Here is a 17,961-nt window from a genome sequence, read left to right as displayed (position 1 = left end):
CATACAGTACAAATCAACAGCCAATATGACTCTACAGGGAAAAACTGAAAGATACCCAGTAAAATCTGGCACAAGATAAGGATGTCCATTGTCACCATTTCTATTATAGCACTAAAAGTTTTGGCCAAAGCTATCAAACACAGAAAATAAAAATCTAAGTAAGAAAAATAAGTGAAACTATCACTATTTGCAGGCACTTTATGGGAGATCCTGAAGATTCCATCAAAAAGTTATTATAAACAGATGAATATAGCAAAGTGGCAGGCTAGAACACCAACATATAAAAATCCAGTTTTGATTTGTTTTTTAATAAACAAGGAAAAGAAATTAAGAAAAATATTCTGAGCCACTTATAACTGGCTCAAAAAGAAGTACCTTGGGATCAATCTAACAGATGAGCTAAAAGTTCCATACAATAATAACTACAAGATGTTGTGAAAAGACTTAGTGATATAAAGAGATGGAAGAAGATACCCTCCGCTCATGAGTGGTAAGAATCAATATATTCAAAATGACCATTTTCCTTAAATTGATATACAAATTAATGCAATCTTCATCAAAATATCAGCATTAATTTCAAAGAAAATGAAGAAAAAATACTGAAATATTTATGGAACCACAAAAGGCCTCAAATTGCAAAAGCAACCATGAGAAAAAAGGAAAGAAATGGAGGTCTCATGTTACTAACTTCAATTTTACTAGATAGCAGCCATATCAAAAATAATGTGATACTAATACAAAAATAGGTATATGGATCAACAGAACAGAATCAAAAGCCCTGAAACAAACACATGCATATACCAGTACCTATTCTATGATAAAACATCCATGACCAAAAAATGGGGAATGTCTTTAATAAATGGTGACAGGAAAATTGAAAAGCTACACTCAGAAGAATGAACTTCAATTACTTGCTAATACCAAATATATAATTAAATTCTACATGGATTAAAAATTTATTTACATGTAAGACCTGCAACAATAAAATACATAGGAGAATCATTGACAATAAATTCCATGATAGCAACAATAAATCAACCCTTATGGCAAGGGAATTAAAAACAAACAACTGGGATTACCTAAAGTTATAAAGCTCCTATATAGAGAAAGAAAGCAAGATGATTGAAGACCCACTAAAGGGAAAAAATGGATAACATAACTGAGAAGGGATTAATATCCAAGATAGACCAAAAATAACCAAACCCATAATTTAACCATTAAAAAAATAATGGGCGGCAGATATGAACAGATAATTCACCAAAGGGTACATTCAAAACACCAAAAGACATGAAAAAAGATGTTCATAGTTGCGTCTAACTAGAGAAATGCAGGTTAAAACCATAATGAGAAGTCATTTTACACCCCTGAGAATGGTGTGTATTAAAAAGATCCCTTACAAGTGCCAGAGAGTATGCAGAGAAAGGGAATCCCATTTTTATTGTTGGCAGGAATGTGAACTGGTGAAACCATTACAAAAAGTTCTTGGATTTATCTAACAATTAAATATGAGAATACCAAACCAACTAGCAACCCCACCTCTGCGCATATTTCCATAGAATATGAAACCATCAATAAACAATCCCATATCTATACAATATTCACAACATTACTTATAATAGTAAGGGTACAAAAGTAGCCTAAATCTCCTTCTATAGATAAATGGGATCAAGGATCCTGTAAGTAAGGATGAAATGCAGTCATTTTCAACAAACGGGGTGTGTGTGTGGGGGGGCAGGATTTCAAAGAATTATGTTCAAAAAACAAATACTGAACATTCATTTAGGAGATAATTCAGAAATGTAAAAATACTTTCAAAAACTAGTGGACACCAGAAACATCTACAGGGTTCTAAGGTATATACTTGCCCTAAGGGAAGTGACAGGGAAAAGGGACAAGGGGAACACATGGGACTGGGGGGTGGAAAGGAGATGGCAGGGGATGAATATATATGCTTAATTTCCCAATATGAAGCTTATGAGAACTGAACTTAATTTTGGTGATAGTCCCAAACGTTAATTTGATTTGGGTACTTACCTTTCTTACCGAGGGGGTACAGACTGGAACTGTTAATAAAATAAGTCAAGATTCTTAAACACACAAGAAAGCCAAAATGATAATTACTAGATATACTCAGCAATGACTCACATACCATATGAATTGCCATATAAGTTTTTATATTTATTTCAATTTATAAAAATTCAATCTTTAAAGTGAGCTTCAATCTTCAAAAAATATTGATCATTCTGTGATTCCCACAAGCTGTTGGCTACCTACCTAAAGACAAATTTGTCCACTATACTCCAAAACCCACACAGATCCACAAGGAGTAGATAGATACAATCTCCCATAAACTGTCAGAAGCAAAACTTTTGTATTAAAATATGAGACAAATGAACTCAATTCTAGAAGAAAAGAAAGACCAAATCATCTCAGAAATGAAATCTTAGCTATAACACAAAGGGAAGAACAGATTCTACTGACACTAATGCGAAAAATAAAAACTGCCAAGAGAATGGAAATGAAATAAAGGAGGGAAAAGACTAGAAAAGTGATATAGAGGATAAGCAAAAAGAAGCAACATCCAAGTAATCAGAGTCCCTGAAGAAGGGAGTTGGGAAAAACATTTACTGAATATTTAGAATTACAATCTGAGAAAATGTTATGGAAACAAAAAGTCTGAATCTTAAATCCTAAAGGGTCTAGTATGTCACAGGAGAAACTGATCCAGAATAGTCTTGTGAAACACATTCTACTAAGACTATTATTGATAGATTTTATAAATAAAGAAAACCTCTGGGTTCTCAGGCAATAAGACAAGTCACTTACAGAAATAAGAAAATCAGGTTAGCATAAGACTTCAATATCATACAAAACAAGGTAACACAGTAAACAGGCTTCAAGATGCTCAAGCAGTGGGGGGAAAGGTGTGAATCAATGATAAGATAATGAGTCAAAGCCATCCAATACAAATAACTGAAAACACATCCACACCCTGCCAAAGTAGGAAGCAGAACAAACTCACTGGCACAAAGGAATGGTTGTTTTCCAGAGCAAAAACAAAAAGCCAGATGCCTAAGTAAAGAAATGGCACTGAGGACATGAAAGATTTAGAGTAGTTAGGTAACTAGAAGAACAAAAAGCAAAACTTTCCAAAATAAAAAAAGATCAGATTACAGATAAAACATCATACATAATAAATACAAATTCATAATAAAGTAAGATGACAATTAAAAATACTTATCAGTTATACCTATAAGGTAGTGGGTGCTTAGATTTGCTCACTGGACAAGATCCAACTCTGCTCAATACCAAAGACAGAACTGAAATAAAGGTATTCTGAAAGGTTTTGAGATAGATGCTCAAAAGTGTACCAAACAGATCACCCCGCTTTTGATGGAACAACAAATAAGCCTCAAATCTCCCACTTCTCTCTTTCCACTTCATCTATTATTGCAGGCTGGCTGTGGCTGTGCTTGTTCTGTCTCCATGGGTCATCTTTCTGTATTCTGGAACTCATCCCAATCTGGGATGTAACTTTCTCACTTCATATAGGAGAAGAAATCATAGCAGAAGTATGGGGGTCAGGGAAGGATGGGCATGCACTTCTGCTCAAATGGAGCATGTACCCTTTTTATTCACACTCCTTCAAGTCAATCTCAAAGAACTCAGGAGGAAGGGAATGCAGGGTGTACTCCTCCCAGAGCTGAGCGGCACAGGTCACATGCCAACAGACAGGAGGAATAATCCTCTTACATAATACAGTCCCACAGCAGGCAAGCATAAACATTAAGAAAGCAGGAACTGCTACCTTGGTATAAGACAGAATTTGGGATCAATAGGGTCAAATGAAGTATATTCATTTTATAAAACAAAAGATACAGTTTATAATGGAGTTTTGTTAGTTGTACCTAGGTACCAAAATGCAATAACCACTTTCATAAAGCAGAAACTATAAGACACAAGATAGAAATACTTAAGAGACATTAATAAATTCTGTTCAGTCCAAAGTAGATCAAGTAGACAAAATACAGACATGAAAGAAAATATAGTGATTAGAACTTAGGATCTCTATCAAACCCCACACTCTGGTAACACAGAATTCACCTTCTCAAGTGCACACTAGTCATTAGTTAGGAGGCAGGGAAATCCTTAATAAGGTGTCTGATCATAACAAAGTAAAACTAGAATTAATGATATACAAAAAACCCTTCTACTTAAGAACAAAACCCTTACAACTCTGGGATCAAAAAGGAGAGAAACTGAGCAACACCAGAATCTATGGCATACATAAAAACATAAAAGGAAAATTCATCCATAATTGGATCCATAAATTCAGTAATGGAAACAATAAGTTAAAAACCACTCCCCCCATCTCCAAAAAAGGGGTGGGGGGGGGGGGGAAGGTGACCAAAAGAAAGTTAAAAAGAGCAAAAATTAGTAAGGCAGAAGAGACTAGAACTAATAATTCAAACCTGTCACTGTTTAGGAAAGAAAGAAAAATCAACAGAAAATAGGACCAGTGCAATACAAAAGAAGCAAAACGAAGGAAGTAACTGTGGAAATAAAGAAAAAAATTAATATTAAACAAACTACTTTGTACAGATTATAAATTAATTTTGAATGAGTAACTTTCCTAGGGAAATTTACCAATTGACCTCAATAAAGACGGAAAGTTTAAATATAAAATTCCAAAGAAAGAAACGAGAAAATGATAAAAGAAAAACCCACTCCAAAACTGGACATGATTTCACAGTAAGGCTATTCTACTTAAACTTTCAAAGACCAGAGCATGGGTATAAAAAGAACTAATTCTTTTTTTTTTTTAAAGACTTATTTATTTGTTCATACAGAACTGGGGTACAGGCCAGAGGCTCAGGGGCGGCAAGAGGCTTCACCAGAGACAGAGTGGGGAGCAGAACAGGCAGATCGACGAAGTACACTGCTGGGGGGAGCAGCGAGCGGGTCAGGAGAAGTCTGCCCGCCATGTGGTCACCTCTGGGGCAGGCGGGAACTGGACTCATGCGGAAGTGGCTTTAGATTCTCAGTGCTGTGCTTTAACCCGCTGCGCCACCAGCGAGGGCCAAGAACTAATTCTTTTTATGATATAGCTGCAACATCAACACTTCATCTGATGAAGACAATACAAGAGGGTAGTAAATATAATTTAAGCACAAAAAATTATTTTAATAGCTTATTTTTACATCATTGTATGCCTTTTTCTATCTCAGCTGTAATCCTTGTGGGCTTCCCATCACCAAATCACCCATGTGCCATCACCGTAGTCCAGTGCACTTCCCTCCCCCCACCGTTTTTGATCCCATTCCCCACACCACCCCCGTGAAATGTCTCTGGTATATAGCTGTTTCTTATTATTATTTTCTCACCTGGTCCATTATACTCCTACTATGAGTGAAACCATCCACTATTTTTCCTTTTCTTTCTGGCTTATTTCACTAAGTATGATCTTTTCCAGCTCCATCCATGTTACTGCAAAAGGCATGTATTTCTTTATTTTTTTGGTTGCTGAGAATATTCCATTGTGTATATGTACCGCATCTTTTTAATCTAGTCATCTCACTTTTGGGCATTTGGGTTCACAAAAATTTTTTAAAGCAGATGAAATAGTCCATTAAAAAAGGTACATTATAATCCAGAGATGTTACTTAAGGAATGCCAGGAGAGCCCAATATGAAGATATTCATTTACTAATGCATTGATACTAAGAAGCAGGTCCTCCCTAGTGGCCTTGATACTAAGAAGGAGGTCCTTCATAGGGTTAAGTCTCAGCACTACCACCAACACAGCCTGAGTGTGAGCCCCAGGCAGGGAGCTAACCCACATGGTCCAGCCAACTTCTTTCTTGCTGACTGTCCGTCTGACTGTCTGACTGTCTGTCTAGCAGTGTATTTCAGTAGATCTGCCTGGTCTGCTCCCTGCTCTGTTTCTGGTGAATCCTCTCACTACCACTACCTCTAGCCTACACCCCAGCTCCTCTATGAAAAAATAACTAATAAAATATTTTTTAAAAATACTAAGAAGTGGCCCCCCCTGGTGGCGCAGCGGGTTAAAGCACTGCATTGAGAAGCTAATGCCACTTCCGCATGAGTTCGATTCCTGCCTGCCCCGGAGGTGACCACATGGCGTGGCAGACCTCTTCTGACCAGCCCGCTGCTCCTCTCAGCAGTGTACTTTGTCAATCTGCCTGTTCTGCTCCCCACTCTGTCTCTGGTGAATCCTCTCACCCTCCGCATCTCTGGCTTGTACCCCAGTTCTGTATGTACAAATAAATAAATCTTTAAAAAAAAAAATAAAAAAAATAAAATAAAAAAATACTAAGAAGCAAAACTATGTTATTAGCACATCAGATATTGAAAAGGCCTTTAAAATATAACCCTGCATTCAACACCTAATGAAAGCACCCATTAAAAGAACTGTTATTTCCTTACCATGAAAAAATATATACTTTAGTCCAAGAAAGTGTTAATCTATTAATTTGTTAGATTTTTAACTAAATCATCCTTACTTAGAATAAGCTCCAATTAAAGAGAAAAATGGTAAACATTCTTGAAATTTTACTCTAAGTTTCCCTATTGTGAACTCTAAGTTATCAGTTACCAAACTTTTTTGAAGATACATCTGTTGTATTGCTGTATCATCTAATAAAATGAACATAAAGTGGAAGCATAGACTGGCTTATAAAGTTTCCTGTGACTAGAGTGATCCTGTGCCATCCTGGAGACACTCCTACACCCCTCCTTGGCATCTCACAAATATCCCAGTTTGGACATTTACATAGCCACTCTATCACTCACAGAAATAGAGAAACTTGAAGAAAATTAAAAGTAGAATCATAGGTTTAAGTGTCACTGACATATAACAAGTGATACTTAGAGACTGGGATACAACTAAGTAAAATAAGGAAGTAAAGGAGGGAATGCAAGGCCACGTAAGCTATGCTGTATTTCCTGTAATTTCTAGTAGAGTCAATAAACATTTAAACCTAATAAATCAGGAAGTAGAAGTATTTAAAATTTAAAATTATGCTTTTACCTCACAGATGAATTAAAAAGAAACAGTTTAAAAACATTACTTCAGGGAGTAAAATTTAGGAAAGTCTTACTTTTCAATTGAAACCTTTTGGTACTCTCTTTCAATTTTCTACCATGCATAGAAAAACTCATATTTATAGTGTTATAATAAGCACATATTTAAGTAAAATACAAGTGACACAAACTTTCTTTTGCTTGCCTTTGCTATTGAAAACTGGACAAGAGTAAAATGGTATTTGTGCATTCATTCTCTCCATCAGTTTGCACATGCAGGTGAGCTGTCAGGACACAACAAGAAAATAGTGCGACTGTGGGAGTTTACAGCCTAGAGCCACATACCACCACAAGATCCTCCCCGCCTCTTCTAAACAACTCTACCTCACAGGGTTCACAAGACCCAGAGACTAGATGGTGAACACTGCAAAAGTACAAACAGAAAAAGGACAATCTGGCAACAGTTTATTGCTGGACACACACACACACACTCTGTTAACTCGACACTAAAATTAGAAGCTAAATGATTATAATTAACAGTAATATAGCTCTGTGCGATTTAATAATACTTCACTCAAACACAAAACTGAAAAGCAGATTCTATTCTCTGACAATTTGAAAGCTAAAACAACAACAAAAATAACTCCCAGGAGCTTTGAATACCACTTATTTGCACAGGGTCACCAAACTGTTCAACGTGAGAACCAGGGCTCCTATTAGGCCTTTCAATATATAACAGTACACACTTTTAACATTTCATAATGTTATGATACCTAAAATAACTAATACACAAATTACATGATATTGTTCTTTTTCTCTTACATAAATTAATATAATTCTTATACTACACCTATTTTTAAGAAAATCTGGATTTAATGATTTTTTATTTTTTAAGTTCAATTTGCATCTGAGTATTAACAGTTATACATGTTTCCACCATATTTTGTCAAAACTTAAACACAATCTTTGTGTTTAAGGAATTAATACTGAGGAATAATACTAAAAATGAATGTCCTATAAGGTTTCACCATGCTTCCTATTTTCACAAGCAGCTAAGAAATGATTGATTCATGATTAGTTCAACATAACCCAATAGGGCCTTTCTTTAAATTTATTCTGACATTGCAGATTTATGGCTCTTTCAGAAACTCTGAAATCGGGGAACATTCAAAACAAGATAAGACAGCCTTAACCATTCACAGTATCTTCCCACTAGCACTCTTAAATAGCCCCTGTCTTCATTGTGTACCTTACCTCCTATCTGGTCTACCAGCAACAAGGTGAGAGAGGACAGTTAACAGAGGCCTTTACAATTCAACACAACTGTCATCAAAGACAGTTAAAGATCATAATAGTACTTAATTACGATTCTACATTAGAATGCAAAATTAACTTCACAATTTAATAGTTCATCTCTGCAAACACTGAAACAATACTCATGATGGTAGTTTTATTATACTATGCAAAGTCTTTCCAAAAGAGTAAGTTATAATTTTATTTCACAAGTACTTTTGTACATCATTGTTTAACTGGCAATCAAGCAGAAAAACAGATCTCACTAACAGTGGTTTCTTGTGATGGCTCAGCCATCAACAGCTCTTTTCCTGTAGGAAGGATGTGGGGGAGAATAGTGACATCTTTGCAGAGAAGGAAAGGACAAGTGACTTACATAGAGAAGAAATACATGACTCTTTGGGGAATATTCAATGCACATTTTCATCTAATTTTACTGAAAGCAACAAAAAGGAAAGAGCTATAGTATATAGGTTACTATATAGTGAGAATATAGTATCACAAAACCAATGAGGGTGGTGGATAAACAGTGAAACAGGAGATAAACGGCTCATGGGTTTTAATCTGCAAATAGGATACTGATAAAGAATCTGATGTGAAATATCTGCAATGACTGAGAACTTTTTAATGGCTGCAACATCTTCCTAACAGTATCACCTGTCCTTTTAATAAACTGGTTAGCTCTTCAGTTATATGGGCTTAGATGATACTGATGATATTCATATTGGTATGTCTGTTTTGTTAATTCAGGAGCCTGAGCACATGTTGAATTAAGCTGCAGTTAAAATAAAGGATAACATGGCCCTCCCTGGTGGTGGAGCGGGTGAAAGCACAGCACTAAGAAGCTAAAGCCACTTCGCATGAGTTCAATTCCCACCTGCCCGGGAGGTGACCACATGGCATGGCAGACCTCTCCTGACCTGCCCGCTGCTCCCCTCAGCAGTGTACTTCCTCAGTCTGCCTATTCTGCTCCCCACTCTGTCTCTGGTGAAGCCTCTCGCCACCCCTGAGCCTCTGGCCTGTACCCCAATTCTGTATGCACAAATAAATCTTTAAAAAAAAAAAATAAAGGATAACATGTAGAACAGCAACAAACAGGGAAATTCTAAGGCTAAGGAAAGAGGGGCATAGTGTACCAATACATATTCTGGCTTAGAAGGGTGATGATCAAGATAAGTGATACATATGTAATATAGGATTCCAAACATCTGAAAGTGATAGAAAATCTGTCTTCCCATTGTAAGCTACAGAAAAACAAGGCAGGTTGGCTTTAAATAATTATATAATATTGTTAAAACTCACAGAACTCTGTGTACTCTTCATCCCCAAGCTTTTCTAGAGCCAAGGATTACTGAAAATAAAAGTGTTCATAGGTCCAAAAGGTCTTTGGCTCTGAAATCCTGGGAAAGTCAATCTGGGGTGCTCTGCTTCCCCAATAAAAAATAACTGGGGCTATTTTGATGAATATGCTAATTAATACTTCATAATGTTATAACAATGTCTTCAACAGTTATAAATTTCTTACAAGCATAAACTCATTAAACCTTCACAAACTATGAAATGTACTATTTTTTAATTAGAATCTTTTATTAAGTAAAATGTTATATTAATATTTTCATGTATCTAACTTTTTTTTTTCATTGAGATAACACTGGTTTACAATACTCTATGACTTAGGATGAAATGTACTATTATTAGCCCAATTTTATAACAGGAAACTGGAGTACAGAGCAGTGAAATAATTTAGCCCTTGGTCCCAGAATCAGTATAATAAAGAGACCTGCTGTATCCGGGTTAAACAATGACATCCACACTAAATTGAGTGTGATCAGTGAAGACGACAGTTTTCTTACATGGCCTATTAATCAAATAAGTGACTGAAAACCAATGGAGATAAGATTTAAAAAAAAAAAAGGATCAAATCCATTTGTGATGGGAAGCCCACGGGGATTTACAGCTGAGATGAAAAAATGCACAAAATGATGTAAAAATATTATATTAAAAAAAAAAGGATCAAATCCTTTTAAGATCAATGGCTTAAGGTTTGGCCTAGTTTCACAAAACAACAACGCAACAGCTTTTCACAAAAAAAGGGGTAAACATCAAGTGCTGTCAGTCCTTTTCCTCTGCCAATTAGATTTTCTTCCAGAGAAGCATATCCTGACTTGAAATTCATTGTGACATTAAGAGTACCACCTGCAATGAAATGTAATGACATTACATTTTACTTGAATAAATTTAAAATGTTTGTTCAATCAGAAAACAGAGCTCCTATTTGGTGTTAATGTCAAGTAATAGGCAGTGTTCCTTATGCATTGCCCTAATTTTTAAAGAGGAACAAACTTATAATTCATTGTTTTATTTCCAAAAATATACATCACATGAGAAATTCAGAAATTTAGAAATTCTTGATAGGTACTGCTATCTTCATGGACACTGTATGAAACCTTCAGGAAATGGAACATTTCCTGTCCATTTCCTGAAGATGTATCAACAAACAGTAAAGTAATTTAGAGCGAAAAGAATGGAAGATGGCAAATAATGAAGATTCCAAACCGATCTGCAATACTGTGCCTAATACAATGGCTCAGTAAGAACCACAGGTCCTTTTCAGGATTAAACACAAGCTCTTGGTGTGGGCAGAGAGCGCATCTTTTACTTCCAAAACGAAAAACAAAAAACCACCACGAAATTTTCTGCCTCTCTCATCATAAATAGCTGAATCATTCACATATTCAGCCGCCCAGGGTTCTTCCAAGAGCTGTCAATGCAGGCTCTGCTTTTGAGAATCTCCTGAACTGAAACCTTTCCTAGCATGGAAATTAGTGGGATTCCCGAAAGACGCAGGAGCTGCGTTAGCTTTAATTAAGCAGGGGGCCCCAGTTATTACATCAACCTCTGCGAAGGGAATTACTATGCTGAGAAAACGTATTCATTTATCCAACGTCTATTAGCTAAATGTCCACTTGTCGGAAGGCAAACCCTGACACCACCGTTGGAAGGGGGCGCCGGGGCTACCTGATCCTCTCCGGGCCCACAGCCAGCCGGACGTCCCCAGCAGCGCCCGCCAGGTGCAGGGGTCTGCGGCTCTCCCCTCCTGTTCTTTCCGCGCCCGTCTCAAGCCCACCAGACCCCTGGTGTTTCGAGTGATGCGGCTTCAGCCGCCGCGAAAAAACCAGTTTCGCCTCGGCGGGAGGTGAGGTGGGGTAGGGGGGCAAAAACCCGAGATGGCGCGGACGGGAGAGGCCGAGGGCATCCTACTAAGGCGGGGGAAACGAGGGACACGAGGGGGCGTGGAGCGATCTGGGAGCGGGGCTCTGGGGGTCCTAGGGAATCTCTGGAGGGCGCACAGCAGCTGAGGGCCCCTGGGACGTTCTGGGGGATTCGGAGGGCAAGTCCGGGATGGACTGTGGGACTTTTGGAGGGCGCGTGACGGTAGTTCTGGGGCCCCTAGGGGATCTCCGGAAGGTGCCAGTAGACTGAAGGCCCCTGGGACATTGTGGGGTCCTAGGGGGCGCGTGCAGGGCTCCAGCTAGTAGCCGAGAACCCCTCCGGGTACGCGCGATCTGGCGCTCACCCAAACAGCCCTCGAAGGAAGGAGTGGGAGGCCTTGACTCTCTTCTCGGCCTCCGCCATCAGCTGCACCGCCTCACGCTCCTTCCCGGCGTTGTCCATTTCGCCAGCACCGCCACAAACTGCGGAGCGACTCAGACAAGCCTTCCGCGCCTTCACTCTCCTCTTGCTCTGACTGAGGGTGGGGTTGAGGCGCAGGCGCGCGCAAGGCCTATCGGGAGTTGTAGTTCCAGGCTTTGCTCTGGTGGCAGACATGAGCGAAACGTCAACTACAGTTCCCAGAAGGTTGCAGGGCCAAACGGGTGGGAACCGAAGGTGCGGACCACCTTTACTCCGGGCTTGGAGTGGGGTTGGAGGAGTGACCCTAAATAGAGATCCTAGGTTAAGGTGAACTTTAATCATTTAATTTTGCTGAAAACGGAAAATGACCTCTGTCTTCCAGTAAAGTTAACCCAAAACACGCAACATCAGATTGGTCCCAGAATCCCTGCCTAGCATGACTGATTTAGGGCAATGGGATAACGGATTGGAACTCTCAGGCCAAATACAGGTTTCACAGAAGAGAATTTCCTGCAGCCATTCAAAGCAACTGATTTAATGTGATGACCTTCCACCCACTCCCAGCAAGCCTAGCTGGGCTGAAAGAGTAATTTGAAACTAAAGTCAAGAATGCATCATTTTACCCAATATAAATTCACAATTTTCACTCTCCTCATATTGCCACTTTATTAGTCCTCATATAAAAAAAGTTATGTATATATAGTATATACATAATCCTCTTGTTGACTGAATTCCTTTCAATGGATGTGAGTCATTGAGCTCTCATATCCTTTACATATTGTTGGCCATAGGGGCAGGATCTCCTGGGACAATTCCTACCTGTCAGGAAGACTTAAAATCTCCTAGGAGAATTATCCATAGATGTTATTGTATGCCAAAAATTTCCAGATCTGTTCCCAAGGGAGTTATTTTTTAATACAATGTCTAGACCATTTACATTTGGCAACGTTCAGGCAAAGGTGGAGAATAAAATATGAAAAATCACTGCCAAATGAGGGCTTGTGACAAATTCAAGTTATTAATGAATACACTGTGGGCACTGGAACATAAGATATATTTTTAAAAATGAAGCCTGTCTTTAGAGAGTAAGGCATAAAGAGCCAAAATCCTAGAAAGAAAAGTAAGTGTTTGTTAGAGTTCACATTGCAGGGCACTTTAGAAACAGAAATTTTAGGCTTCATGCAGACTTTATTTACTATTATTACATAATTACTATAAATTTAAAAAACTAATTTGTGTGATTTTAAAGCAGTATGAGAGAAAGCACAGAAAATTGGAAATGACAGTAAATGCAGAAATAAAAAGGAAAACTACAAAATGTAGACCTAAGCTTTTGAAAGGCAGAACAGTCTCTGGCTATAGGATGGAGTGGGGCCAACTCCAAAACTAAGTGCAGCATCATTATGTTGATTGAAGCAGTTCCTAAACCTGGCTCCTGGCAGGAACTCTAAAGGATGTTCAAGAAATAATGATGCAAGCCACTAGCTTTTTGTATCAGGCTCTCCTGGACTTGGGGTGTAGGAACTGTATATTTTTAAAAGAACCTTATGCCTTTGTTCTAAAGTATACAACCATTTTCAAATCTGTAGTCATTTGAAAAGGAGGTAAAGGGGCCCTCCCTGGTGGCAGAGCAGGTTAAAGTAGAGTACTTCGAAGCTAAAGCCACTTCAGCACACATTCCATTCCCAGCTAGGGAGGTGACCCACAAGGCATGGTAGACCTCTCTTGACCCACCCGCTGCTCCCCTCAGCAGTGTACTTCGTCGATCTGCCTGTTCTGCTCCCCACTGTGTCTCTGGTGAATCCTCTCACCACCCTGCACCTCTGACCTGTATCCCAGTTCCATATGGATAAATAAATAAATCTAAAAAATAAAAGACAAGGAAAAAAAAAAAGAAAGAAAGAAAAGGAAAAGGAAGTAGAATGGACTGCCTCCTTCAAACTAGAACTTTCAATCAAAGGTGGCCAGGGTATATCTTCACATTTTTGATATTTTGGTGTATTTCACTTATTCTATTCGTTCTCACAAGATAGCTGTGGCACTCCCACCCTGCCTCCATTTCACACAAAAACGTTAACTTTTGTATACGGTGATATTTTCTTCTCTCAGCGACTTGGTGATGGGAGGTGGCAGGACATAGTCAAACTTCACATAAGACTGCTAGAGGGACAGATGAGGACTCCTCAAAGCAAGTACAAAAAGAGAGTGGCTCTGGCATGTATCAGGGAGGAATGAACTCTTCAAGGAGGAAATGCCCTGGAGTAAATCCAAAGTACCCTTGACCATGACCAACACTGACCAAGATGGTGTCCATTGTCACTATTTAAATTAAAAAAATATTAAATAAAAAGTAAACTCATGACCCTCCCTGGTGGCGCAGCGGATTAAAGCACTGCACTGAAGCTGAAACCACTTCGGCATGAGTTCGATTCCCACTTGCCCCAGAGGTGACCACATGGTGTGGCAGACCTCTCCTGACCTGCCCGCTGCTCCCCTCAGCAGTGTACTTTGTCACTCTGCCTGTTCTGCTCCCCACTCTGTCTCTGGTGAAGCCTCTCATCGCCCCTGTACCTCTGACTTGTACCCCAATTCTATATGAATAAATAAATCTTAAAAAAAAAAGATGTCTACATGCTAGTGTAGTTGTTCTTTTTGAAGTTGAGATCTGATAGCGTTTATAAATATCCAGTATGCTCTCCTTTAGAAGACAGGGAAGAATGGAAACCATTCTTTCTAGCCAAATGGTGGTCCAGAAAGGGGAGAAATTTTCCCCCCATCCCTCTGGTGTCTCCTCAGGTTGGTTAAGTAGTTAAATTAAAATCAAAGTTTTATTGGAAGGTAAGTGAAGCATGTGCTCACATGGAAGAGTAAGAATGTAATCTCAATGGATACATTTAATAATGATAATAATAATAATATCAGACAGACTAATAATAGGGAAAACACAAATGTGGGTATTTATCCTGAGATAAGAAATGGAATAAGGTGTTGGGACTTCAAAGACAGAGGAGTGGGTGACTCATATGACAAATCTGGATGCTTTGTAGTTAGATTTTTATCCTGCTACATTAACAGGCTTCTCCTATAGACAGGTTATTTCTGGTAAAATCCTAGCTTTGGGAAAGACCTCCAGTTTTCATTTTTTTATTAGTTAAGGGAGAGTAGTACAAATTTCCCATGAGCCTTTAGGACCTCATTGACCACTGCTGAAAATAATCCACCTGCCAAAGTGAGCGATCTTTGGAAGGCCTATTCTGAAAATCTTTGGGAGACGTATCTTTCATGTTAAAGGAATGAATAAATGAAAATGAATATTCTCCCTTCATGTAAATGAAGTTGAGCTTCTGCATTTGGTGTAGCTTTAAGTTAATTGCTAGTTATAGTAGTTCTTTTGATTTTCCTCAAGGACTTGCAAAACTCAAGAACATTTAATGGGGGAAACAGAAGAATAATTAGGTAAGTGTTTTATTTATGACAAGTTAATCTTTAACTATACAAAGGAACATTAGTTAATGTTAGTCTATGTGTTTGAGACATATCTAAATTGCTACAAATATTTCCCTTTAGCAGATTTATTAATACCAGTCAACATTGCTGTAAGAAATTATTTTATAAAATCTAGGGCAAAGAATCAGAAAAAGCAAAATTAAAAGCATAAATATGTAAATACCTATTAGAGGAAACATAGAAAACAGTAAGTTAAGTGAATGCTTATAAAAATAATATTGTCATTAAGTTTTAGTTGCTATAAATTTTACAACTATTTTAAAATTAACTTGATGCATTTATTTATTCATTTATTTTTAAATATTTATTTAGTTATGCATACAGAACTAGGGTACCAGCCAGAGGTGGTGAGTGGACTCACCAGAAGCCGAATGGGGAGCAGAACAGGCAGACTGATGAAGTACACTGCTGAGGGGAGCAGCAGGCAAGACAGGAGAAAGCTGCTGGGCCATGTGGGTCAGCTTCCTAAGGGCAGGGAATCCAACTCGTGCTGAATAAGCAGCAGCTAGCTCCACAGTGCTGTGCTTCAACCTGTTGTGCCACCAGGAAGGGCCCTAACTGGATGCTTTTAAATATGGTAAGTAGGAGTTAAAAACAAAGATGCTTTTATTTATAAGACATACTCTAAGACCTTAATGATTAATATAATTCTTAAAGTTATGTTTCTGAGCTGCAAGAACAAGGAACTAAAGGAAACAATCATTCATTTACTGGATTGGTTTTTGACTACAGCTTTGAAATTACATGTAAAAGGATAGTAGTTCAGTGCACCAAGTTTTACATGATTCTTTAATGTTGTGCAAATTTAGGTTTCATTATATTCTACTATTACCAAAATATTCAGGTCTGACTAAAAAAACACGAAGAGTTTTCCAATTAGTGGTCACCCTGTCACAGAAGCATTTAGGATATGGTGCTTAGCTTTTCTTTATATTTAGTGTGAAAAAACTGATCCCCTTCAACCCAGTCTGTAGTGTAGTGTCTAGATTTGGAAACATGGACGATGCTTATTAGTCATTGCTTCTATAGTTTCAGTTTTGTCGAGTTGCTAAAATTTATTTGTATTCCCTAAATCAACATGGGCCATTGTGTAGTGGTGAAAAATTTGAGTGCCCTGATATACATGAGTTTGGCTAAGGCAACATTGCACTTTTTTTTTAAATATTTATTTAGATTTATTTATTTGTGCATACAGAACTGGGGTACAGACCAGAGGCTCAGTGGGGGCAAGAGGCTTCACCAGAGACAGAGTGGGGAGCAGAACAGGCAGATCAACGAAGTACACTGCTGAGGGGAGCAACGTGCCAGTCAGGAGAGGTCTGCCACGCCATGTGGTCACCTCCGGGGCAGGCGGGAATCTAATCTCAGTGCTGTGCTTTAAAACCCGCTGCGCCACCAGGGAGGGCCGGCAACACTGCACTTTTTAAAAAATTTCTCATTCATAAACAAGAATCCTTTGCAATGCTGAGGACATGTTTTCTGCATTTTTGCACATTTTATTGGTGATTTCACTGTTTTTAGTAGCCCCCAAATGTTTTAGCGCTGAAGTGCCATTCATTGTTCCTAAGTCCAGGAAGGCCGAGATGTGCCCTGTGAAAAAATGTTTGTTACATAAGCTTCCTCCAGGCATGGTTGTGAGTTCAATATTCATGAAACAACAATTTATGTCAAATAAGGTATTTTTAAGTTGAGACATATATAGAACAAGGTTATGTGTTGATGGGTTGACAAACAGGTTTTGGCCAGACTCTCATATGGAATCCTGTTATTTCCCTAAGGAACAAGGCTTAACATTTGAGAATTCAGTGTTTGTGATAATTTTATGAATTATAACTACCTGGTATAATGAGAAGAAAGTGTATTGGGATGATGTCTTAATAAGGAAAATGAAATGAAGCTCTTTTCTAGTCCCTGAAAGAAATAGAAAAGTAAGAATTTCCAGCTTTTCCAGAGAATTATGGCAGTGGGAATTCTTGTACTAATCCAATGGCTCCCAAATGCCCTCATACCCTTCTCTCTGCTGCTGTGTGGCAGAATGTTGGCCTGTATAAAGGTCTTATGCCCTCTGACTTTCTTTATTTGTTCAGTGTAGTATCCAGCATGAGGGAGAAGGCAGAAGGTAAAAGAGATCATGATATTTGTTCCCTGATCTTCCATGGGGTATATGTTTTCACTGTGTTTGTTTAGGAAACATAAACATTCTCCATATTGTGATAAGGCTCCCTGGGCTCATCTTGATCTTTGTTTCATCCGTCAGGTCTGGAAATATGAATGGCTGCCTGCTGCACTGTGACTGTCCTTTATCAATCATGTTTCCTGTTACAAGTGTTTGCTGTTTACTGGGGATGACACATTCCCAGATCATTACTTGAAGGCAGTATACTTTTGAAACCCAAAACCAGAAAAGACCAGTATGAGAAAGTATAATCTTGGGCCAGTCTTACTCATGTTCTGTGGGTCTGCTGATCCTAAGCAGCCTATCCAG

General features: G+C 38.4%; 1 protein-coding gene across 1 annotated transcript in view; it reads right to left on the bottom strand.

Annotated features, from left to right (window-relative positions):
* The window catches only part of NAPB (N-ethylmaleimide-sensitive factor attachment protein, beta), a 46,928-nt gene extending 34,852 nt beyond the window's left edge, over positions 1 to 12,076 (bottom strand). Inside the window, exon 1 of the mRNA XM_004687128.2 lies at positions 11,914 to 12,076. Coding sequence (XP_004687185.1) covers positions 11,914 to 12,011 — 98 coding nt within the window. The 5' untranslated portion in view covers positions 12,012 to 12,076. The remainder of the gene's footprint in view (positions 1 to 11,913) is intronic.
* Positions 12,077 to 17,961: the final 5,885 nt, after the last annotated feature.

This window comes from Condylura cristata, unplaced genomic scaffold (genome assembly GCF_000260355.1).
Source record: "Condylura cristata isolate star-nosed mole 26May11 unplaced genomic scaffold, ConCri1.0 scaffold00022, whole genome shotgun sequence".
Classification (NCBI taxonomy): Eukaryota; Metazoa; Chordata; class Mammalia; order Eulipotyphla; family Talpidae; genus Condylura; species Condylura cristata.
Note: the sequence above shows the minus strand (reverse complement) of the source record. Positions and strands in the feature narration are given on the sequence as shown.